Genomic DNA, 26649 nt, shown 5'->3' with positions numbered 1-26649 from the left:
GCGTTCGCTTTGTTCTAAAATGTTGTAATGTCGCCTTAAAATATTATTTACGTTGGGGAAATTCACACTATAGGTTAGACATAAATTCGTGTGCTGCTCGTTGCGCTGAGGAGGGCGGTCCTCAAGAAGGTCAGCGCGGTTTAGTTGGGCGGGTTTTTGAATTGCGTCGTTAATGACCCGCATAGGTTATTTTTGTTTTTCCAGTTCGTTCCTTTGGTGATCAGAGCTCGATTGAAAGTCCTCTTGCCGTGAGCATATACTTTTGAAGCGGTGAGCCTGGCTGTAGGGTATAGTATTCTTACAATGACGGGGATGGTCGCTTTCGTAGTGGAGGTATTTTTGCCGATCCGTTGGCTTGCGATAAAGATTAGTTGTAAGCTTGCCTTTTTCTAATATTACAGTGGTATCCAAGAAGTTGATACTGGTCTGTGAATACGCGTGAGTGAAGCGGATGGTTGGATGTGCAGTATTGTACTGATTTATAAACTCTAGCAGCTCCTCTTCTGTGTGCGGCCAAATAAGAAAAATATCATCTATAAACCTTTTGTAGATCAGTGGTTGTAAAGAACAGTCAGAGAGGAATTTGGTCTCCAGTTTGCCCATAAATATGTTGGCATAATTAGGTGCCATCTTAGTACCCATCGCAGTGCCGTGAATCTGCCTATAATATTCTTTGTTAAATTCGAATGAGTTGAGTTCTAAGACTAGGTGCGTGAGGGTGGCAACGACGTGACTATCAGGGGTGTCTACTTGTCTGTGTTGTTCGTACATTTCAATTAGAGAGGCTATTCCGTCGTCATGTGAGATATTGGTGTAGAGAGATGATACATCTAGGGTGACGAGATACGACCCCTCCGGTACAGGTAAATCAGAAATTTCTCTCAAGAAATGGGTGGTATCCTTGATATAAGAGTCGAAAGTTAAGGGTATGTGCCTGATTAAACTGTCTAAGTATCCCGATATCGGTTCAGTTATTGTACCTGATCCTGACACGATTGGTCGACCTGGGTTGCCGGCTTTATGAATTTTTGGAAGCATGTAGAAGCGACCACAAGAAGGATGAGTTGGTTTTATTGTATTGTATTCATTTGTAGTTATTTTCCCTTGTTCTAGAAGATCCTTTAGTGCCAATATTGCGACTCGCGTGTGTTCTGCTGTAGGGTCGCCCATTAATGACTCGTAGAACTTTCGATCGGTTAGTTGGCGGTTGCCTTCCCGGATGTAGTCGTCTTTTTTAAGAATGACAATTGCCCCACCTTTATCTGCGGGTTTTATTATAATATCGCTCCTAGCCGCTAGTAATTTTAGGGATTCTTTCTGAGATCTCGTTAAGTTGTTCCTCTTTTTCCCGTGACTGCGATATTCCCGCAAAATATCCCGTTGTACGGCAGCTATATATAAGTCCAGACAATTGTCACGCTGAGTGCGAGGCGTCCAATCACTCGTAGGTCGCGAATGCGGTTTCCGGGGTACGGATGGTTTATCGAGAAAGTACTCGCGTAGCCGCAGGCATCTGGCAAAGTTGTCCAGGTCTTTAAGGATTTGAAATTCGTCGAAATGACCGGTTGCCGGGCAGAAATTAAGACCCTTTGATTGAAGGCTTTCTTCATCCGCGGTTATGGAGACGCCCGACAGGTTTACGATGGCTATGTCGTCTAGCTTCTCGGTATCAAGGGTGTCGCCTTGTGGGCTAGTTCTCACAGAGGTGGATGTCTGAGTATTGGCACTATTTTGACTTGGCATTGAAGGAAGAGCTAAACTTAAGTTTGGAACCTTGTCTCGTTTAAGTTTACGTAGCTTACTAGTTTCAAGTTCCGTGCGTTTCTTTCTCCTAAAGTCAGTTAATGCGTCAGCTTCTTGTTGCGATAATGTGGTGTTTGAGCGTAAAGTGGCCGAGATTGAGGTTGTCAATTGTTTTACCTGTTTATCACTGTGTTTAATTGCAATTTTTACCAGTCTGAGTGAAGCCTCTAGTAGGACGCTTTGCCATTCTAACTGGTCACTTTTGTCTAGGTTTGTAATTGCGGGAGGTAGAGAGAGAGACATGCCCTTCGGGGCGATTCCTGAGCTCAGGTACACCTGCAACGTTGATTTATGCAGTTCATGTCTAACTAGCTTATCCGACAGTTTACGTAATTTAAGAAAAGTGGTACTGTAGTTTAAAGCCAGATGGTTGGACTCACCGAACAAAGGTCACTTCTTGGGATGGGGGTGCCTGGTTGTGGTGTTCCGCAGGTAGTAGGAGTTTGACTGCGGGCCGGGAGTGCTCCGCTCCGTGGACGTGAGGCTCTCGGCGGGTGTCGGGTACTCCTCGATGTCGATGCTGACGTCACCGGCGGGGGTGGTTGGCAGAGCAGCTGCTGGGCTCCGCGCGACGTTAGCAGAAATCCCTGGGCGAGATTCCGGTCCCCTGGGAACGGCGCCCATACGAGCATCACTATGCAGATGCATCCGAGGGAACGTGCGGGCTTCTTGGATCGGGTTGGTGGCGGCAGGAATCTCCGAGGACCACCCAGGTGGTGTTGGGGCTTCCCCTCGCTGGAGTAGCCCCTTCAGTAGCCCCAACTAAACCGCGCTGACCTTCTTGAGGACCGCCCTCCTCAGCGCAACGAGCAGCACACGAATTTATGTCTAACCTATAGTGTGAATTTCCCCAACGTAAATAATATTTTAAGGCGACATTACAACATTTTAGAACAAAGCGAACGCCTCAAACGTGCATTCCCATCAGCTCCCGGGGTAATTTATAGACGTTCACGCAACCTTAGAGACAGCCTAGTTAACCCCCGACTGCATTCGTCCCAACCAAATAACGGATACCGAGCGTGCATGAAAGCAGGGTGCCTGGTATGCAAACACATGCGAGAAACGAACACGGCCAGTAGCACGCATTCCCAGTTCTCAATAAAAATCCAAGGGCAGCTTACATGTGACTCTTCAAACGTAATCTATCTGATACAGTGTGAGATGTGCAAAAAAACAATATATAGGACAGACCGAGACAGCGTTCAGGCTACGTTTCAACAATCACAGATCACACGCAAAAACCCTGCCGAGCCTGCCAATTTCAAAACATCTCACCCTCCAGAACCACACATTCGATAAATTATCTGTTACACTTTTAGAGTCCGGATTCAAATCAAATCGGGAGCGCGAACAGCGCGAGTCATATCTTATATACCGATTTAGCACAATAAGGGAAGGAATAAATAGAAGCCCAGGAACACTTGCATCGATTGAGGCGCTCGCCAATAAATAGTATAACGACCATAAACAATATACCATTTGAACCTAGAATTTTGTGGTACTGAGTTCGGGGCTAGAACTGGACAGTGCGTTTTCGTTCTTTTGTTGTGTTGTTTATTTATTTTTATTTATTTATTTCAATACCCTCAGGGCCCATAGGACAGTTCCCGTACATCCTGTATTTCCGTAGTTCCTACCACTTCTGATGTGTCACCTTATGTATTCGGCGACCTCTGTGTGCGGCTTCCCCCGCCTTAGATTTCGTCCCTCACTTTGTGTTCTGTGCGCGCAAAAAGAAAGAAGGGGAAAAAATCGCGAAGTGTCATTTGGTTAGTTAGCTACCTTCGTCCTCGCTTTTTTCTTTTTTTCTTTGTGCGGTTGCATCCCTTATCTCCTTTTGTGTGAGATTCTAAGTGGTGTACTTCTTATCTGTTCTCCCTATGCACTTTCGTTGTATGCGTACTCTCTCCCTTCTCAAAACTGTATAAATATAACGACATTTTTCTTGTAACCCTATTCCTGACGAAGACCTGCCTCAGGTCGAAACGTCGAATAAAATCCTCCTGGTTTGTTTTCTACCGTCACCTTGCATCTGTTATCTACGCCTTCGGCCTCCAAGCCAACATGCCTATATATATATATATATATATATATATATATATATATATATATATATATATATATATATATATATATATGTATATGATGTCTGAACGTAAAGTGGGATGGTATATCTGCTATAAATCATACAAAACAAAAGGAAAACGAAAAGAAAGAGGAAGGAAGGATGAAAAGGATCAAGATGGGAGACATATTATTGCTGAGGACCTAACATGCAAAGCCATATTTTGTTTTTGAAATTTCAAGGCGATTGACAGTTAGTAATATTGTATACCGTTTCTGGGAATCTATTTAGAAATTTAGCAATTATGTAACTCAAAAGCTGAGACCCATATTTTTAGTGAGAATTTTTTCTTGCACATATTTTTTATGACGTAGGTAATAAGTTGTGATTTTCTGCGGGTAATCTTCTAGAAATAGAGACTCGCTGTTTTTAAATTTTGTGTAAATTTCTAGAGCCACTCTCAATTAATAATGGTGTTGGATTGAAAGATTATTGTGTTTCAGAGAAGAAGCAGTGGTACGGGCGTAACTAACTATCTAGATGTATTCGTCTGGGGGCGTTCACGCGATGAACGCCATGCGATATTAAGGGCTGCCTTGCAGGCAGTGAAAGCTAAAAGATTATCTTTAAAAATAGAAAAATTCTCGGTTGGGGTGGAATAATTTAATTATGTGGGAGACCTGATTGACAAGGATGGTATAAAGCCACATGTAGCTCTGATTTAGTGCGTAACGACCTTCCTCCTACTACATGTAAAAAGGACGTTCAACACTTATTGGGTGTGATTAAGCACTTCGGAAAGGTATTATCCTGCTTTTTAGAAAAAACCCGCCTCTTATGAGACTTGCAAAGAAGGGGAGTGTTTTTTTATTGAAACAGCATGCATGATAATGAATTGAAAAACCTCTGTAACTTGTAACTGGTGCTCTAATATTGACCATTTCTGATAAAAGAAAAAAAATTAAAAGTATTAACCTATGCATCAGAATTCGCTCTAGGGGCGGCACTGTTTCAGCTACACGAGAAAGACTGGCAACCTATTGGCATATGCTCCACGAGTACTTTCTGAAAGTGAGCTACATTATATAGGAAAAAATAGAAAAAGAATACCTGGGAATAGTGTTTGGTTGTGAGCGTTTTCGGTAGTTTGTCTACGGACACAGTAGAACTGTCGAAACTGATCATTACGCTTTTTTGTCAGTAGCTCAGAAAAATGTTAGAGACCTTCCTCCACGGCTCCAGAGACTTTTTATGCGGCTCATTAAATTTCGCGAATACGTTCGCGGAAAGCAACTATTGCTTGCTGACACACTGCTTTGCATACGCACGCCCACTGACGCTGGTACAAGCGAATATGCCGCGGACGTGGCCATTCCCGCTAATGGCGTGCTGACCAACATTGTCAGCTATACGATATTGTCAAGGCTAGCTTCCGGAACCTCGTAGGTGGAGGAGTGGCTTAAAGTTAAAACAAAATTGCTTGTGACAAATGAGCCAGTTGAAGGTAGAGTGGCTCCTTTTGCACCAGAACTGTTTCGCGTAAGACGTATAGTAATCCACGGAGCCAAACTTGTTTTCACGAAGGGCATTTAGGGTTAAATAAGTGCCAAGCACGAGCCAGGCTGCTAATATATCGGCCAAACATAAATGCAGTGTTTGTGGAGAATAACATAGAGGACGAAAACAGGACGACACGTTTCTCCAACTGGCAGCATACATTTATTTTGACGCCCGTCACCGAACGCGACAGTCACCGCGCGGAGTTGGAAGGGTTGAGGAGGACAGAGAAGGAAGGGAGGGTGGGGGTGGAGAGAGGATGGAGATGGAGGGAAAGAGAAACATGTTTTTAGCCGGCAGCGCACGCCGAAGTCAAAAAAGGGGGGGGGGGGTAATAAGGGAAGTGACCTTGAGGAGGGAAAATAAATGTATGCTGCCAGTTGGAGAAACGTGTCGTCCTGTTTTCGTCCTCTATGTTATTCTCCACAAACACCGTAACTTAACCAGCACGCTCCATTTCCACGAGAACATAAATGCAGTCATTTGATAATTATACTAGATCGTCCCGATGACTCCAATAACGATACCTGATACTTCGCCGCCGCCTTTGTGCGTGGATCGTTTTGTTATCGGGAATCGTTATCGGGGGCATCAGAGGTTTCAGAACAATCTACTAAAACTCTCCAGTGAGACGATGATTGGGAAGTGCGAAACGTGCCGCCTGTTCGCCTATAAACAACCACCTGAGTCTTCGCTGAATAGGAACCCGTCTCGGTAAGCTAGGGCCTGTGTGGGCGTAGGCATCTTTGAATCCGCTGGCAAAAGTTTGAGCGTGTACGCGCAGCTAGCCAAAGCTAATGTCACTGCAAGACGCGATCGCGGTGATGCGGACGCACAATATAGGGTGGCGACGCGGCGCAAATTCACTTTTGTCACTGATAGGATGAGAACGCCACAGCGTCACTTTCCCATGCCCGGCCTTCTGCATTGCATTTGTTGCTTCTCGCTTCGCTTTGGCTCAAGTCACTGGAATAGGGAAAGTAGCGCCATTCTCTTCCCACCTCCTAGCCGGACACAAACAAATACCAACATAACGACGACAAAACCTCTCAAGGTGATTGGCTCATCGCTCTCGGTTGCCATGGTGATCGTCATTTTGGACCCTTTCAAAGTCTCGAAGCTTCGAAAGGTTCGTTAAAATCACTCGCACCAACATCGTGCTTATTTCCCGAGATCTCTATCCATTGTGTTGCTTTTCTTGCGTGTTTCAAGACAGTAAAATTATTTTTCAACGCCCCCAAGCACCGACGCCGCGTGTGATGTCGTAGATCTTCGTACCGCCATCAAACGCAACGTCAGTGCTTGAGGGCATGGAATCCTCTACCCGTGTTCAACAGGTCTCAGCACTAACTTTTGGCACCAAGGAGTACGAAGTTACGGCATACCTGGCAGTCCCCGGCAACGCGTGCAAGGGCGTCATCTCTGGTGTCGAAGCGCGGCCTACGGCCGAGGTACTGACTGAAAACCTACGCTCTACCGGGATCAACATCCTCTATGCCCGGATGATGGGACAAACCAACACCGCTGCCATCACCTTCAAAGGCATCAAGGTACCACGCTTCGTGTATCTATCGGGCGGGGAATACCCCTGCCGACCGTACCAGTTGAGCCAGCAAGTGTGCGGCGTGTGCCTAGGCCTAGGACACCGCACCGATGTCTGTCCACAACCAGAACAAAGCCGCTGTACTACGTGCGGCGCGCCCGGCGGAGCCATGGAAGACCATGAATGCACCGCCCACTGCATTAACTGCGGAGGCGAACACCTGGCAACCGACTCTCGCTGCCCAGCCCGCCAAAGGGCCCCCTACAACAAGAAACACGTCGCGCGGTATCCGGGAGAGAAAGAACAACAACAACGAACTCCACCGTCGCCGCCCCCACCGCTAACATACAATGCCTTGGCGAGTCACCACTGGCCGGAACTACCAAGCTACAACCGCGTGAACCCCGACTCCACCATCCCCACTAACGTGAAGGAGAAGGAATATGATCGCAGCAGCTCAGGTCCTCCCCCGGGACAGCCGAGCCACACCAACAGGAACGCTACCCTAGAAAGAAACGGCTACAGACGCAACCCAAGCGACAATGCCAACAAGGCCAAAATCCAGTGCTCGACCAGATCGCGGAGCCCACAGGGAAAGCGTGCACAACAACGGTGGACGGACCAGCGAAACCAACCGGAGATCAACACCCAAGAGCCTGGACACAAGGGCGCAAATGTGAGCTAGGCAGCGTGGCCTTCTAACCCTTCTCAATCCCCCTGTCTCGCATGCCTCTCTTCCTTGCAACACATTGACATTACTAACGCGGAGCGAACAGACCGCAAACCTCCCCCCCCCTAAAACAAACAACCGCTCACGCAACCGACACACGAGCAACCGAAAGGTTTACCCGTGCGATACACCCGTGCGAATACCCAATAGCGAAACGCCCAATCCCTGCTAGAATTCAAGACCGAAATCAAAGAGGACATCAAGGAGGATTTTGAACGCGTCCGAGAGGAACTTAAAGCTGAGGCCAAGCAGCTCAAAAAAGAGCGAGGCGAAACGCTCCAAAAACAACCACGCGAGAGCTACATGCTCTCATAACAGAGGTAAGCAGGATCAAAGGCAGGATATAAGGGAGGTACAACCTCAAATAATGCAACAAATTATGCAGCAACTTCACCAACTGGTCTTGGCCGCCAATAACGGCCCCCGACGCAATTCCTCCCAACCAGAGCAAAAACCCCTCCTACAAATCGACACACACAGCGAGCGCGACCACCGCGAAACTAGACGAGCACACACGTACCCACCCCCGTCTCCGTCTCCCACCACGCAAGTCAACATCCCTTAAAACAATCAGCACCATGAAGACGAGCAATAATCAACAAAACACAAACTGTCGCGATTCGATTCCCTCGCACTCCATCCCACACAAGCAACAACAATCCACTCACACCTCCAACCGGACCCCGCACTGCAACCAACCAAAAATTCCAATCAACACGATGGACAGTTCACTCAACAGTAGCTCCTCGCAAACACAAATCGTAAACAACGCAAATGCAACGCGAGTATGGCAGTAGAACTGCAGGGGGTACCACCGCAAGCGCGGCAGCCTCACACAGTTCATTGCCACACAGGAACACAAACCAGACGCCGTGGCACTGCAGGAAGTGGATTGCGTACCTACTGTGTCGGGATACATTTCATTCAGTCAGGAACTGGCAGACGTGGAGGACAAACCTCGCGTCAGCATACTCGTAGCAAAACATATTCCGGTAATTGTACACACACTCAGTAGCCGAGTGCCGCATGTCTTCCTCGACCTCCTGCCACAGGGAGAGACGATAGGGGACTCTTTCTACCAAACGTATATAGCCCTCCGAGCCGACCGTGAAACGTGTTCGACGACCTCTTCCGGGACTCGATAAACGCCGCCCGCGCGAAGACTGACAACCTCGTGATGGTAGGTTACTTCAATGCAGCGCACCCCGCGCTCGGTTACGCCAGGGCTACAATAAAGGGAAGACAGCTGATGGACGCCATAGACGTCCACCGTCTGACTCTCTTACACGAGCCCGACCAACCGACTTGGATAGGCAACAGTGTCAGCCGCGACACCTGCTCGGACCTCACGATCGCTCGAACGCACAACGAGTGCGCCTTAACGAACCTCGGGGAAAACCTGGGGTCGGTGAACTTCATTCTTGAGACCCAGGTGCCCGTCGCTCTCAACCGCGAGCGGGGCCGGCCGTAATGGTTGGTAAACTGGGACGCGTTCCGTCAGATCCGCACGACTACACCAACCACGGACCACACGATCAGCGACGACGACGCGCTCGATCAGTGGGTCCAACGGCTATAGGCACACGTCGAACGGGCGACCAAGAAAGTCTACGCGACCGACAAGGCGCCTATCATCGATACCCCCCTTCTCCAGCTCTGGGAGCCACGCCGCGGTCTAACGAGGAGGTGGAAAAAGACAAAACACAACCGCAAACTCCACGCGCGTGACGCTCACCTCACACAGGAGGCCGAGGAATACGCCGAAGAGCTCTCCCAAACTAATTGGAACACATCTACAGGGCACTCTGGGCTCGAAGAAAACATGGAGCTTGGTGCGCACATTGCTTGACCCTTCTACATCTCGGATCGAGTCGAGCAAGGCCATCACTAAACTCCTCCGCTCTCTCCCGAAAAGCGCGACTGGCGACCAGCTCTGGACGACGCTCAGAGACCGCTATGTCATGGTCGGACCTCGCCCAGCATATGCGCCGTACCCATATGAGGACGGTAATACACCCCACTCCCTCGACGTGGAGTGGTCGGGGCATATGCGCCGTACCCATATGAGGACGGTAATACACCCCACTCCCTCGACGTGGGTCACCGAGCAAGAGGTCCTGAACGCGCTCCAAAACATCTCGCGCAGCACCGCCCCGGGCAAGGACGGTGTCACGTACAGGCTCCTACAAAATCTTGACGATGGCTCTATCACGGCCCTCACACAATACTTCAACCGGGTTTGGGCGACCGGGGAACTGCCCAAGTCGTGGAAGCGAGGAGACATCACGCTCCTTCCGAAACCGGGCAAACCTCTGTCGCTCGAAAACCTCCGCCAAATCTCACTTACCTCGTGCATCTGTAAACTCATGGAGCACGTGGTGATACGCCGGCTTCAGCCGCACCTGGAGTCGACGGGCTTTTTCGCAGACTCCATGTCTGGCTTCCGGCCGAACCTTCCCACCCAGGACGTCCTCCTACAGCTAAAACGAGACGTCCTCGGCTACCCCGGTACAGCCCAGACCCGAGCGGTGCTGGCTCTTGACCTCAAGGGCGCGTTTGACAACGTGTCGCACGACGCAATTCTTGACGGCTTGTCTCGCGCACGGTGCGGGAGGCGGACGTACGATTACGTGCGCTCGTTTCTCGCGGACTGAACCGCCACCCTCGGCCTCGGAGACCAGCAATCTAACCTCATCCCGCTCAAGGGTAGGGGCACCACCCAGGGCTCCGTCTTCTCGGCCACCCTGTTCAACATAGCCATGGCAGGGCTCCCCACAACACTAAACGCGATCCCACGCATACACCACGCGCTTGCCGCGGACCTCATTACCGTCTGGATCGAGAGCGGCTCAGACGGAGAAGTCCAGGACGGGCTGCAGGAAGCGGCGGAGGCTACCCAACTGTACGCCCGAGCGGCCGGCCCGTCATGCTCGGTGGAGAAGTCAGACCTTCTATTGATCCGTGGTACAGCCAGGACCAAGATTAACGAGAGGATTGAGGTCTCCATCGAAGGCCGGCCTGTCCCGACAGTGGAACGCCTCAGAATCCTGGGCCTCCAACTACAACGGGACGGGAAGGCAACGTACACCGTCCAGGTACTGCGCAGGCAGTGACGACAGATACCTCACTTGATCCGCCGAGTCACCAACAAGCGCAGGGGTCTCAAGGAAAAGGACACCCTCCGGACGGTCCAGGCGCATCTCGTGAGCCGCGTTGTTTATCACGCCCCCTTTCACAATTTCCGCCGCCGCGAGGTGGAGGCGCTGGACGCTGCGCTCCGCACAGCAGTCAAAACCGCAGTCAGCCTCCCGCAACACGCGTCTACAGAACGCCTCCTCCAACTAGGCCTCCACAACACGGTGTGGGAACTCATTGAAGCGCAGCAGACCGGGCAGATGACCCTACTCGATCGCAGGACGACCGGCAGACCCCTCCTCCGCCGCCTTGGGTCCAAGTCCCGATCACCCTACTCTAAGAGGGACAGTATAAGCCCGCGCCACCGACTATCGCCGCGTAAATACGGGTGATGCCCATCCCCAAAACCATGCACCCGCAAGCGCACACGGGTAGGCGACTCGCGCGCGTCCGCTACCTCCGCAAACGCTACCATCACGACCCGGACGGACACGGCGTCGTACACCACTCCCTCGGGCTGACGCTGCGTCGCAGTGTGTGACTCGGACGGCTGCAACGAAACCGTCGCTTCGCTCCGTGGCTGCCCCTCCTGCGCGGAGGCCGAGGAGACCGCGATAGCACTGGCTATATCGACCACACACGACAACCCAAACTTTTATCTGGACACGACCACGGTCACAATCCTGACCGAAGCACAGGCCGCGTGCAAAGCCTGGGCTGGAGGTCTGATATCCCCCTGGAGCAACCAAATTCTTTCCCTACTAGACCGCAACAAACTACCACTGGCCCGCATTGTATGGACCCCCGTCAATGTTTCCCTTCTAGGTAATGAGGCGGCAGACGCCTTGGCCCGAGACGCGACTGTCCGGGCATTGCCTCAGGAGGGATGGCATGACCGGTCTCTCGACAACCATGCGAGGGACTCGACTCGCAACCCACCTAACCCGCCAATAGACACTTACACCCAGGTCACTGAGTACTACCGCATGTCACGCAGAACATACCCCCTCCACAGAAACCCCTCACCAGACAAGACACGACAGGCTGGAGGAAACTCCAAACCCTCTCCTTTCCTAACCTCCGATGCGAATGCGAATGCCCTGGCTGTCACTCTCCCGGACCCACCCTTTACCACTGCTCATGGGCCTGCCCCACTCCGGTCGGAGTGGGGATCCGACCTATTCCCAATCCATCCCAATCCTCTTAGGAGGCCACTGTGCTCGCCTCACAGCCCGATCTGCAGCTCGCGCTATTCGATCGAGCTAGGCGAGTGGCTCAGTCAGGCCTGCGGGTCCCTGGATTAGGGGACCCAATTACGAGGCTGAATGAGGCACACTCCATCTAACTAAAGTTTGTCCAACCAACCTGCGCTTACATATAATTATTCACCGCAGATATCGGGTTCCTGCTCGTCGGCCAATAAAACGCGTGCGTTCTGCGTTCTGCCAATAGGAAGAGCGGAGGGAGAACAATGCCCTTCCCCTATCATTTCGCGCGTCGTCTGCTCAGCTGAGTGGGCTGTACTTACCATCCGGCGGGCTGCATATTTTGTTTAAAATCGCGCCATTTTATAAATTTCAAGCTCAAATCGCGGACTTTGATGCGCAAGTGAGCGTGTAATGCAATGTCCAATAAAAAGACCAACCGGGTCTACACTCTAAGAAATGCCTGAGCGTCTACTTACCCTCAAGACACTCGAACAGTCAATCTCTGCGATCTACGAAATCAGCTCAGTGAATGATGAGGTAGAACATCCCTTTAGACTTAAAAAATAATCCTGCGCTGTGGCATTACGCAATGCAAAGCTTCATGCTTGCATTCCTTAATGCCACAGCGCAGACTTTATTTTGAGGTCTAAACAGATGTTTCGCCTCATCATTCGCTGCGCTGATTTTGTAGATCGCAGATTGGCTCTTCGAGTGTTTTGTGGGTAAGTAGACGCGCAGGCATTTCTTAGAGTGTAATGGCGCTGTATCCTGCCACGCAAATAAAAAAAAATGTGAAAACTATGTCAGGGTGGTCAGTCCGTTCCTTCCGGCGAAAAGTAAATCCGGTTGCAGTAGTGGTTTTACTATGCAAAGGTCGTACTGGTATAGTCCATTAGCGAAAATGAGTGGGGAGTCTGGAATGAATAAATAAATCATGAGCCACTCCACCCTGTGAAGGCGAATGACCAGCGAAGCTGTTTCGCATACGACAAAGACACGACAGAACTTTGAAGAAGGGTACAAACACAATTATTGTCTTGATCGGTGGTCATCGGGACGAAAGGTACGCACACAGATGTCGAGGAGTATCGCCGCCCCGAGGAGCCGGAGGAGACTAGACACGCGCGAAGGGACCGCCATACGGCGGTAGGAAAGGAAACTGAGCACGCAAGCGCTTGGAACGACGACAAAGAGAGGGCGGTGCAAGCCCTCTCTGAGTTTTTGTTGTGTTGACGCACGCGAAAAATCCCCGAAACCCTAGTCATAAACAGCTTCGCTGTTAAAAAAAAAAAAAAAAAAAACCTGCTCCAATGACTAAATAGACGGAGTGGTTGGGGGTAGTACTGCCAGCATGCCACCACTGCTATTGAAGTAACGAAACAAAGATAGGCTAGCTGATTAGCTGCTGAAATAAAACAACACAGCACTGTAGGCTGATTCTGGAGTAGCCAGGTTTGTCGTCTGCTAGCGGAATCGGGCGCGTGCCCTTTCCCACGATTTATTCCGCCGAACCTGCTGAAGTTTCCGGATGTGTGGAGATGAGGCTGCGGTCCAAAAAAATGGCGCCGCCCGGAGAGCCCTTACTGTAATGGTCTATTGCGAGCCCTAAAGCAGGAGATACATGAGCGATGAAAACGGGCGCCGCGCAGCAGCGCGCGCCAGTATCCACAGCAACCGGTGCAGGCGCTCCTACGTCCCTGTGACGTACATGTACGGGTCTCGCGGCGATTGTTTGATCAGTTCGGTTTGCGTTCGGTGTTGTGTGTGGCTCGAATGCTCTCGGGAGAACGTTCTAGTCATCTCTGAAGTAATTCCAAGTCCCATAGGAGACACGGAAGGTGTTGTGAAATCACCATTTCAACTAGGCGGGCCTTCACGAACACCTGCGACGGTGCCAAGAAGCAGCGCTATTACTCCGAGCGAGATTGGTTCGGTGTAGGTGGTTTGAGTTCAAGGTGGGGAATCTGTTTGCCGGAATATTCCTACCACGGCCGATGATGGAGTTAACACGAGGGGTGTAGAAAGGATGCCGAGACGGTGCACTTTGCACCGAAGAGACCTTTGGCGGCGTCAGGTTTGTCGAGCCAGCCATTCAATGCCGCCGGATGACGAAGAAACGTGTTGTGTGCTTCGAGATTTCTCTGCTTGCTTAGTATTTAGGACTGCGTTGATAGGTATTCATTCTCAAGCATAGTGTTCTTATGATGCTTGGGGATAACGCTTTGTCACTGCTCATTTTAATGTCACGGTCATAACACCTGATAATTATTGCATTCGGTGTGACTTCCTTGGCATAAAGTCAATAAAACATATCCCTGTACTTTCGAACGGAAGCGCCAAGTCTCTTATAAAACTGGTCGCGTCTCATACAATTGATTTGCGCTATAGCCTTTGCTGTTGAATCTGGGCTTCTTCGGACCCCTGAATGTCTTCTTGGCGGCATTCAGGGGTTCGTATATGTTCTGTGGCATATTTTCTTCAGGACTGACACGCCGTGCGCCTCCAGTTGTCTCGGCGGAGTTGGACACGTTGCATTTGAATTTTTAAATGGATTTAAATTTAAATTTACGCAGTCTACACAATTATTCATTGAAACGATTTCTATACTTTTTTATTTTTTAATTTGAGCTCTATCGGGCAGAAAAGAAAAGCAAACACGGCATTTCTAGCGTTGTGAACATACCTTTTGCGCTAATGTTTTCTTCTATATTATTACTTTAGAAGTAATATAATGGTATCACAAGAAAGTATGGGCCGTTTTTATTTTTCATCCGAGTGCTTTAATTTACGTTTAGGGCATAAATAGTGCGGTTTAAAGATAAGTACTGCCAGTCGCTCTACGTTCGGTACAAATGGTGGCCCAGCAACTATGTGCGTCGCGCGACGGGCTTTTGCGTGCATGTGTTTTGGATACAAAAATATCGCCGCGTATCGCCAGGTGGTGCGACATGCGGATCGCCGCGCGCCGCGCAGTTTCACCGCTTATTTGTCTTCTGCTTAACGCATACACGCGGCAAAACCAAGGCGCAACCGTCTGTCACTTTGCCGCGCGCTTTCATTGACCTTCCGCGTATTCTGCGCGTGGGGCGGGTGGCGAATCGACAAATGTTGACGTAAAGCTCGGGTCTTGAGAGGGTATTGATTGGGCTGTGTTACAGATCAATCAAGAGGCAGCACATATCTGTGAGGAGCACGTGTAGATACAACGTTAACGCGAAGCATGAAGTATACCGTAACAAGCGACGACATGCTCGCCGGGGAAACGACGGCAACTTTAGCCAGCGCAAAAGAAGAATTGGATACAAGGCGAGTCACACGAAAACGTTTTCCTGAGTCACGTCAAGCGAGGACGTGACTGCAATGTTTCTGCCATATCTGGTCTTGTTAGGTGGAGAACATAAGCTTCGATGAGACCACAAAGGCGAAAACAGTGTGCTGTTCGCCCTGAAGAAACGGAAAATGTTTACCACAAGGGTACGCCTCTGCATGTAAAAAGCCCATATTAAAATACACTGCAGTCTGTCTATTTTTTTCCTAAAAGCATATGTCATTATTACCAGTATGCAGTCATGCAACGTCTTTATGTGGACTCATGACAACCTTAACGTTGAGATATTTGTTTGTGTACATATACCCTATTTGCTGTCTACATCTTGCCGCTAGGAGATGCTGTGTGACGATGCCCCTCTCCCCCCCCCCCCCTTTCCTGCTACGTGGCGTGGATAGTAAAGTTCACAATAAACGTGCCTGCTTACCTGAAAACCAAAGTCATTATGCAATTAAACGGTAATGTTCCTCGATTCTAAGAAAAATATAAATATAATTACTAACCCCTCTCACACGTAACCGCATTCTGCACTTCCACGTTCGTCATCCAGATGCCTATCAATTTTGTGGCCGCCAGCAGGCACCCTAAACATCGTGAAAGTGATTTTTATTTCCGGCACCAACTAATTCAGCCATGGTTTTATAGTTCCAAATATTAGAAGTATGTCATTTCAGCTCTGGCCTCATGAGGGCCATTCTGTTAAGAGCTCCTCTTCTCAAGAGTCCCACTGAGCCCGAGGAAGCCTCACCCTCACCTTAGTTAGCCTCCTCTCTTATTCAACTCCTTCTCATTCTGTTCATGTCCTGCCATTTCTTTTTCGGAGAGCTACACTTTCAACTCCTCGAATTTCCTAACTGCAATCGTCTCCCAGAACGGCCTCATCATTTTTTTATTGTTTTCATTATAGTACCGAAGCAAAGCACCTCTTCTCTTTATTGACCCCCGAGTTTCCCGCAAAACGAACCTTCTAAGCGTGTATTCTATCAAAACAAAAACAAAAACCTTTAAAATTTGATACCGGCAACTGCCGCTGCCAAACCTAGAGCACATCATCGTTGCCGCTTACGACGTCCTTTGAAGTCATTGAGACTTCCGTGTCGCTCGTTTCCTTAACATACTTGTCCCCGATCCTAGGTTTTTGTCGTGTACGATTTTATTTCGCAACAAGGCAACGTAGAAGACTCTCCGCCACTTTAATAAGACTGCCGCACGAATGTACTAGAATAGTAGAACATTCTAACCAAGACCATGTTACTTTCAGACGCTCCAAGGATTTCCTTATGGGCGTCACTAAGGTTTATTAGTAGTCGGGGTTTGCTATAACAGGTGTTTTTGAGAAAAAACAATCATGATTTCGGCCCGCTTTAGATAAACCGCGTCGCAAGAACCTGAAACTACGTGAGAATGTGACGCTAGCGGTTCGGGTAGAATGCGAAAGTTTGAGAGTTTGATAACTTGTGTCACATGGACCAAGCACTAGAAGAGCAATACCATGCTAAAAAGGCTCTTTTCCTCTGTTGTGCAGAACTATCTGCAGAATTATTAAGCGAATTTCTAATGGTAATCAGATGCAAAATGTGACGTCACTATCGTTTTATTTATTCGGCGCATTTACATTAAGGACGTCAGCAAACTGGCTCTGGCTTTGTGCGTAATAGTTTATCTATTTTTAGTAGACTCAATTCCGTTTCTACAAGGATCCTCTGTTAACAGGTTTTTCATTTTTAACTATATTGACGACCATATCAGCCAGGGCAATACTACTTCCGATTCCATCCATCGTTAACTTAATCTGGTCGTTGAAAAAATATTGTTAATATAGACAAATGTTGAAGTAGCTTCAATTTTTATCTCAAAATTTTGGTTCTCACACTCTAAAAAAAATTGTTCTTGAAAGTGTCCTTCGATGCCCCAAGTACTTTTTCAGCTCGTGAAGAGCGGTATTGCCTCGATCGTTTTCACCCCCTGGCGCACTAGAAAGGCCACAGGGCTATAAATAAGTCCTCCACATAAAAAAAAAAAGAAAAAGATTAAAAGAACTCTTATAGGTTTGTCACTAAGAGCCTTTTTGGGCGTGCACAGAAACACCATTTAGGGTTCAAAATATGGGCAAGCCGAAGAGCCCCTAAAATTTCATTTTACGACCAGATTTATTTTGAGTGCATTGGCAAACGTATGGCAGCGAGTTCATAGGTCTGGGCAGAGCTCTAGTTACCAGAGCGCATCAACGTTCTTTAGAACTCCATTTGATGGTGTTCACACATCTCTCCAAACTGCGGACACATTTTCAAGCAGAATAACAAGAACAAAAGTTTTACGCAAAAAAAAAAACTGTAGAAAGAGTTTTAGTCAGCATATGTCAAGCGCGATCTATAGGAAAGGAATGACTTATGTCCAACCGTAAACGTTCATATGACAAAAGGCTCATTCAGAAAACAACTTTTGGCAACAAACAACGATACTTGCTTTTCCTAATGTTTTTGATAAATTTTTTACTTGCATTGGGATGAAGAGCAAAAAGGAATGAAAACCATCTCCTCTGGGCGTTACAAGACACCAGGGGCTCCATACTCGTCAAACACAACGTTGGGGCCGAAGTTCACAGAGCGCACCGATTGGAGTATCACGACGATGACTTTGCCCTTTTGTCACCAACGTCCAATGGACACGCTCCGCGAAGTTTCGGCTCCAACTTTGTGTTTGACGAGTGTAGGGCCCCAGAAGGAAACACGTGTCACGCGATGTCTCAAATATGAATGACGGGATTTACCTTTCAATCTTTCCTGACAAGCTCAGCATTCATTATAGCCTCATGGATCTGTGCGAATTCCTAAGAAGTGCTAAACTGCGACCCACGCTAGAGGAGGAGGTTTATTTAGTATATACCCAGTCATGCTTAGTCCAGCTTACTTAGTCCATTTACAAGTAACGCCAGCGAGTTATACCCAGTCCAGCATAGGCATCCAGGAGACGACCGTCGCTGGCGAGTCAAACACGGTCCAGCATAGGTAGTCCGCAGGGGACCGTCGGTGGCAAGTCATACTTAGTCCAGCACACCCCATCTGCAGGATATCGTTAAGGCGCGCAGCTGGCTTCGAAATGACCACGCATAGATGGTGGATGATATCTGCAGCCTTAGACAAAAGCTATTAGCTGCAGCAGTTACCACCTTTTTCTGACCATTACTAATTTTCACACTCCGTAGGGGGCACCTGTGAAAGTAGGTTTTTGGAGAGTGGCGTTTCCATGGACCCCTAGCCCCGCAGGGGGCACCTGCATCTTAGGTGCTAGGTGCTTGGTGAGTAGCGTCACCACGGACCCCAGCCACGTGGGCCACCATACCCGCGCGCGGGGGGCACCTACTTCGGTAGGTGCTTGGTGAGTAGCGCAACCGCGAACCCCGCCATGTGGGTTTGCCCACCCACGCCTGGCTGTGCGTGGCTTAACCAGTGTCCGGGGAAAAGGAGATCCTGGTGGTTGCGCTGAGCCTGGGGTACGTTTGGACCCTTCGGGGCCCCCCGGGCGAGCCAACATACCGCTTCGGCCTCAGCTTCTCGTAGTCAGGTGTCCTGGCTTGGCCCGACCAGGATGATTCAATCCAGTCGCCTTTCGCCACCTCTCCTTTCTTTACCTTTCTTCTCCTGGTACTCTTCCTTCTTATTTCACCTTCTTTGGCATCATGGCTAATCTTGAGTGTTGACAGATACACTAATCCGGATCCTCACTTCGTTATAGTTTGCCGGCAGTACTGTTAACGTAACGTCTCCAGCCAAGCCCTTCTTGTTATAGTGCGTTACCTAACCTTTTGATGGGCTCGGTGGTGGGCGGTGCATCCCGAATTCTGAACACTCTTTGCCCTCCTACGGCACACCACTCCTCCAACCCCCGTTCAGGCCAAGCCTTTAAAAGGCGTTGTCTTGAACCCAAAACCATTGACAAAGATTCCGAAGTAGAAACATTTACGAAGTTTTTCGTTGATCCTTCGCTCGATGAAGGAAAACCTCTTGCAAAGCTGTCGCCTTTTGTTGTTGCGAAGGTACTGGAGAACCTTGTCAGGTTCTCCTACAAGTCTAAAAAGCAGCACTCCGGAGTCCTCTTAGTGGAGGTAACTGCCAAAAAACAAAGCGAAGCGATCCTGAAGCTGACCAGTTTTCTTGATGTAAAAGTGTCGGTTAGCCATCACCGCACGCTCAACACCATCCGTTGAGTCCTCTCCAAGGACAACTTCTTGCGCAGTAGTGAGGAAGAACTCCTCGGGGGACTCCAAGGTGCTGGCGCTGTTGCCGTTAACCGCATTATATTCCGCAAAATTCGTGAGCAAACCCCTTCCAAACACATCATCCTTACGTTTGAGCGACACACACTGCCAGAAACCAACAAGGCAAAAATCTTAACTGCCGCATCCGCCCTTGTGTCCCCAACCCCCAGCGGTGCTTCCGTTGTCAGCGCTTTGGCCACGGATCGCGCAGCTGTCGAGGGAAGGAGACGTGCGCAAAGTGCGGCAGCCACGACCATCTAGCCGACATCTGTGAAGGTGCCATTTTCTGCGCCAACATCAAAGTTCCTTACCCTGCCTACTTTTGCTTTTGCCCCTTATGGCGACAAGAAAAAGAAATTCTTACCTTAAAGCGAAATAAAACATATCGTATCCAGAGGCCAAGCAAAAAGTCTCCTTTCTCTTAAAAAGGTACCTACTCCGACGCGGTGCGCAGGGGCCCTCCACTGCGAACGGAATCGAAGGCCACCCAGGTCTCGCCTGAAGCCGATATAGTGGCCCTTCAGGTCCCTACGCCCAGCAAGGGCAGCAGCTCCCCCCACCTTCTGGAGGGAGCCCATCAGCTGTCCTCAAGTCTCGGGACAGGCAGGCAACGCCATTGCCAGTCCTTAATTCGACGCCTTCCTGCAGTGAGAAGGAGCGACACTCTCGCCCCAACTCACTGGAGAGGGCCTCCTCCAAGAAGCGGCACGACTCTCGTGCTGCTCTCCCGGTACCCAAGGGGCCGGAGCGGGCAGAGTTAAAAGACGCTCTGCCCAATAGTTCCGCTGCCTCTTTGGCTGGTCGTGGCCGGGGCCGGCTCCCCGTGATCCAAGTTGGAAGAAATACCAGAATACCAGCGACACGACTCAAGAGGCAGGCTTGTCCATGGAGTTGGACGATTTGGCTGCTCCTGCTTCTGACTCGAATAGCATGTAGTGGCAGACGCAGACCCGTGCAGGGAAGGACAAAAAACGGTTACTGCACCGAAATAATTCAAGTTGTCTCTCTTCCTAGGGGGGATCGGTGGCCGAGTGGGCTGAAGCGCACACCCAGCTCGACGCGCCTGGAGCGAAAGCTCGCGCTGCAGAACCCAGGGATCCTGGGTTCGAGCCCCACCCCTGCCCGTTTCGATCTGGATGAGCATCGTACCGGCGTGCGGTCGTGTATCACTACTGCGTGGTGCACGTTAAAGACCCCAGGCTTGCGGTTGTACTGCACTGGCTAAATTGCTCATCTACAGCGTGTGACTCGTCGCAACTTTAATGGCAGACCAACTACACGTTGTATAAATATCCCCACAACCCAATTATTATTTGTCTCTCTTCCTAGTTCTAATCTTTTTCACTACAGAGTTTTATTGATTTACATTTTCCGATATAAACAAATATTATAAATGGCAAAAGTAAATTTTATGCAATGGAACTGTCGCGGCCGTTTAAGAAACGTTGATGATATAAATCATTTTATAAATGAACTTCGGCCGATACCTCTTGCTCATCAGGAAACTCATCTTCATGATCGCTCTCCTCATATTTTAAGACGTCACCGGGTCTTTAGGGAAGACCGTCTTATTGATACTCCCTCTTGAGGCGTGGCAGCGGTCGTACAGGGTGGGGTCGCCTGCTCTGAGGTCCCACTCTGTACACCACTTGAAGCCGTGGCAGTGTGCCCTATTTTAGACCGCCTCATAACTTTAGTATCCTTTTATTTACCACCTAACACTCAATTACGTCTTAGTGAATTGCAGGCTCTTGTAGGTCAGCTCCCACAACCCTTTATGAATCTAGGCGATTTTTATGCCCCTCAGCCCCTATGGGCTAGTATTCGTCAAGACTCTCGTGGAAGTGTAGTCGAACGTCTTTTATTGGCATCTGGGCTATGCCTTCTTACTGAGAAAAAGACGACATTTTTCAGTGCAGCTCACTCCAGATTTACATACATAAGTCTGCAATTTCATCCCTAAATTTCATTGTTTCCTTGCTTTACTTGTAAAGTTCTCAACAACCCCTTTGGCAATGATCCCAGTTAAAGTTGTTGTTGTTGGTCCTCCCGGTGGTGTGAGAGGCAGTCTCTGCTACGATGGTCTGGAGCGTGGTGGCACGAACGTCACTGAGTGACGGGTCGACTTACTGCTTGCAGAGAACTATGTGCATTTATTTACACTTAGTTACAAGTCCCAACTTGGGAGACCATTATGCCTCGTCTAAAGTCTCGACCCCCGTCCCCAATTTCTCTCCGTCAAATCTACAGTCCGAACCCCTCAAAATCCCTTCCGCACTCTTTTTGTAGGCCCGTAGGGGCCTGCTTTCCCCTCAGGAACCGACCAATCTTTTCAAATTCCACCACTCACACGTGGTACACTGTTCTCCAATGGTCGGCGAGCTGTCATCCTGGCGATCCAACCGCCAAAACCGAATTCCTGGTAGAGTTGTTCTCTGCAATTTTCCCAGTCTGACTGGCGCCAACCGCTAAGTTATTGCATCGGGCAAAAAGCGACAATTTTACACTAAGCGGACAAACCCTCTATATACAGGCACATTCGGCTAAAAGCCAGAAGCAGCTGCAAGAACGGGCTGTCCCAGGGACCTGTCCGAGCAGACGCCCGAAACCCGAGACGTTTCTTAACGACCGCGGGGGAACCGCTCCCACCTCCCGGCCGCTTTGCCCACGCAAATGCTCCCTCCAAAACGCCGACACCCACAAAGAAGGCTAAAAAAACAATGCCGACGCAACTCTGGAAAGTTCTAACATTAAGAATATGCCTTAATAAATAAGCATGATTTCTATATACTTAACTATCCCTTTCCAATTGTTATAGAGAGAGGGTTGTTCAGCTGCCCTCACTTTTGAAAAGAATTCCTAGGTGGAAGTCAGATAAAGCTGACCGGTCACTTTTTGGGCTACATTCCACTTGGGACCCTTTTCTGCTTTCTTCTATGTCACCCGAAGATGCTACACTTTTATGTTACTGAGAAGATACTAAATGCTGCTGAGGTGTCTATTCCACAAACCTTTGGTAATGTGCCAAAAAAATGCAAACCATGGTAGAACAGTGAGTGTGCCACAACGTTAGCGGATCAAAACAGGGCTTGGGGCAAATTTCGCAGGTATCCCACATAACGTAATTTCGCAGAGTTCAGGCAGTGGAAAGCTAACGCCCGTTGAACCAGGAAGCAGTCAAAATGGAAATCCTGGATGAAGTATGTTTCTTCTATAAATAGTTTTGTGCCAGCCAAGGAGGTTTAGGATAGATACAGGAAAATAAATGGAGACTCTAGGTGCTTTGCAATTCCTACTCTTGATGCCCCTTCATGTTCAGTTGACATCGGCAACATCCTTGGTGAACATTTTTATAATTCATCTAGCTCGGCAAACTACAGTAATTCGTTCAGTAGATTTAAATCTTGTGCAGATCGACAAAACATCTCCATGTCTGGAGGAGACTCGTAGCCTTATAACCAGCCTTTTACGCAGTGCGAACTCGAAATGGCACTTGACATAACGAGGGTCTCTGCTCCAGGGCCCGACGCATTTCATTATGAAATCCTTTGTCGCCTTTCTCCTGAGTCCCTGAAAAGTCTTCTCTTGTTTTTCAATTCATTGTGGGAAAGAGCCTCTTTTCCCCATGCCTGGAAGCATACACATGTCATTCCGCTTCTAGAGCCACAGAAAGATCCTTCACTACCATCACGTTACCGCCCGATCGCTCTGACGAGCTGTGTTGGGAAAACATTTGAAAGGCTTATAAACAGGCGGTTAGTATAGATATTAGAAAAGCAAAAATTCCTTGACAAAAATCAGTGCGGGTTTCGCCAACCGTTTTACGCGAGGCATTTGTAAAGAAGCAGCACTATGCTGCAGTATTTTTTTTTATTTAGACAAGGCCTATGATACCACTTAGAGACATGGTATCCTGAAAGACTTGTATGCTTGTAATACCCGTGGTAGGATGTTGCAATGCATTAAGAACTCTCTAACAAACAGAACCTTTCAAGTCCGGCTTGGCAGCCCTCTGTCTAAACCTTTTGTTCAGGAAAACGGAGTCCTACCGGGAGGCATTCTGAGCGTTACTTTGTTTGTACTGAAAATGAATTCTCTCGCACGAATGTTACCTCAGTCTATTTCCTACTCTCTTTATGCTGACGATATACATATCTCCACGTCTTCTTGCAATTTTTCTAGTTGTGAGCGGCAGTTACAACTGGCTATAAACAAACTTTGTAAGTGGGCAGACGACAATGGTTTCAAGTTCTCTGTTGCAATAACAGTCTGTGTGTCTTTTTCCCTGCGTCGCGGGCTCCCCTTAGACCCAGCTTTGGAACTTAACGGGACTCTGATACCTGTTGAGAAGCAGCACAGATATCTCGGTGTTATATTAGGGGCGAAGCTCCTGAGGGTCTAGACTTGTCCGTCCGTACGTCCCTCCGTCCATCCGTCCGTCCGGCGTCCGTGCTCACGTAAAAAGAAAACATATTCGCGCAGTCGACAGGATTGGAACCTGTGCGGGGAGACCCCAATGGATTTCTGGTCTGTTGCCTTAACCACTCGGCCACGACTGCGGGACGAGTAGGGGGTTCTGAGATGTGGTTTCTGGGGTTTCTGTCATGGATGAAACATTGCATGTAGCCGCTCAACGTCTATACAGAAGAGGGCGCTGCGGTCAAATGCGTATATAATCGCGTTAAACTTTGCATGCATTGGCTCAACGTTTATAGACGAGAGGGCGCTGCGGTCAAATGCACAAGTGTGTATATAACCACGTTCCATACTACATATTCTCTTTCTGACATGGACAGTTGACTTAAGCGGTGGAGATGCGTTCCCACGGCTTCCAGTGGATCCAAGCTGATCCGCTAGGAGAACCACTGGCTCTGCATTTCGCCGACCATAAAGCAGTAATACTGAAGTCGAAACGACAATCCGGAACTCAGCACTACCTATGAGCAATAAAAACAATCAGCACCATCAGCACTACCTATGAACAATAAACTCAGTATCATCAGCACCACCAGAGCTTCGCGCCAATCAACATCATTCACCACGTGGCGATGCGGTCATTTTTTTTGGACAAAATATTACCTTCATTCCCCACCTGAAATTTCTCAAGGAAATTTGCTTTCGTTCCACAAATCTTCTGAAAGCTTTGGCTCATCAATTATGAGGCTCGGATCGGAAATGCATTTTGCATTAGTGCAACGCCCTTGTGCGATCTCGTCTTGGTTAAGGCGCCGTGATGTACAGATCGGCTCGCCCATCTGCTCTCAAAATGTTGGATCCTGTACATCATCTTGGCGTGCGTTTGGCAACAGGTGCGTTTCAGACATCACCTGTACTTAGCTTGTATGAGGAAACAAATGAAATGTCGCTGTGTAAAAGACGTCAATACCTCAGCCTAACCTACGCGTGTAGGACCCTAACAAACCCTGATCACCCAACGTATCATTCCGTACAAAGGTCTCAATTCTACCGTCTTTTTGAAAATAAGCCAAGCATTGTCAGACCCTTAAGTGTTTGTATAGAGCAATTTCGTCCCTCACTCCAACTTCGTCTGGACGAACTTAACCTAGTTCAGAATGAAGTCTGCGTTGCGCCCTAAATTGTGGTGCGCGTTTTTCTGTGATTGGACTTGCACTAACTTTAAAATGAATAGCATATCAACTCTTGCGATTCAGCAGACATTTCTTGACCTGGAAGCGAAGTATAAAGATTATGCTCAGTTTTACACGGACGGTGCCAAAACGTCATCTTTTGTCGGTTGTGCCGTGCACTCTGGTCGTTTTGTTAAAGTCAAACGACTACAGGAATTTGCGAGTATATTTACTGCTGATATCTATGCTGTGCCTTTTGCGTTGGATTATACTCTGAAGAGTAAAACTAGACGGGCTGTAATATTTGTGGGCCATTGCTCTAATACGCTCTCTTAAAGCGATTAAGAACATGCTCGTGGAACAGGTGCCAAGTAGACTTAACGGTGCTTTAAGTAAAGGTGACAACATAAAACTTTGCTGGTTTCCAAGTCTTGTGGGAATAAAGGGTAATTAGGAGGCAGACAGGCTCGCTGCATCTTCAGGTAACTGCTCTCAATATCAAGCTGGCTTGCCCTACCAGGATACCTAATCATTAAGTCATCACTTTTTCGTTTATGGCAGACGGAGTGGGCCAAGCTACATATAAGCGCACCAGTCATTGGGTCTTGGGAGAGCTCCTCACTCAAGAACCGCTTTCACGAAGTTCTATTGTGCCGGCTTCGAATTCGTCACTTTTTCCTTACAAACAGATATCTCCTTTGTTGGGAGGATCCACCAGTTTGTGAGCACTGTGAAGACCATCTTACTATTCTTCATATTTTGTGGCTCTGCCCGGGGTTCGACACTGAACAGCGTGCTCGTTTTCCAGAGTTTTTTAGATTTTGTATTCCATTTCATCTCGCTCCCTTGCTAGGAGAGCACCCTCTTGTTCCACTTGATCGAGTTTTAACATTTATTATTAGTACTGGCCTTATAAACCAGATCTGGTCCCAGCTATTCTAAGGATCGCCTTTTTGTAATGACGTGACCATAGGAGCTTCATCAGCTAATTTAGTCTGGCGCAGTATGGCCTCCATTGCTGTTGCGCCCTGAAACTCGCAAACAACAACAACTAACATTTCACGAATTTTTAGCTACTTGAAACGCACGATAGGTAATGTTGCCACGCGCGCAGCTCGCCAAGGAGGCAGCGCGCGCGTGACCTGACGGTTATCGTGCCCGCCTCCCACGCGAAAAGCCAGGGTTTGATTCCTGGGAGCGACGCATCTTTTGTTATTCCTGCTATTTAGTTTTCTTGTAGATTCGAGAGTCCTGTTGGGCGTGTTCGAGGTCCGAATGTTCTACGCGTCGAACATTCTACGCCGATTATTCCAGAAGCTCACGCATGTACACAAGGGGCTCCGCGTGGCGAACCGGAGTCAGCCTCGCCCCAGCGTTCGACTCTGCTGTTACGACGACTTCGATGCCCGCGACTCTCTCTGTCATCTTCTG

The 26649-nt window shown here is 48.8% G+C and overlaps 1 protein-coding gene across 1 annotated transcript; it reads left to right on the top strand.

The window, feature by feature from the left end:
* The first annotated feature begins 6738 nt into the window (after positions 1-6738).
* On the top strand, positions 6739-8016 carry LOC8042154. Its single transcript, XM_029992149.3, has 2 exons — positions 6739-7647; positions 7852-8016. The coding sequence occupies exons 1-2, from the start codon at positions 6739-6741 to the stop codon at positions 8014-8016; spliced, it is 1074 nt and encodes a 357-aa protein (XP_029848009.3).
* The last annotated feature ends 18633 nt before the right edge of the window (positions 8017-26649 follow it).

Source organism: Ixodes scapularis, unplaced genomic scaffold (genome assembly GCF_016920785.2).
Source record: "Ixodes scapularis isolate PalLabHiFi unplaced genomic scaffold, ASM1692078v2 PGA_scaffold0__279_contigs__length_252992795, whole genome shotgun sequence".
Taxonomy (NCBI): Eukaryota; Metazoa; Arthropoda; class Arachnida; order Ixodida; family Ixodidae; genus Ixodes; species Ixodes scapularis.
Note: the sequence above shows the minus strand (reverse complement) of the source record. Positions and strands in the feature narration are given on the sequence as shown.

Coding starts and splice junctions, on each gene's coding strand:
- LOC8042154 (XM_029992149.3), top strand. CDS start 6,739: ATGGAATCCTCTACCCGTGTTCAACAGGTCTCAGCACTAACTTTTGGC. Junction 7,648..7,851: donor CTGGACACAAGGGCGCAAAT/GTGAGCTAGGCA, acceptor AATACCCAATAG/CGAAACGCCCAATCCCTGCT.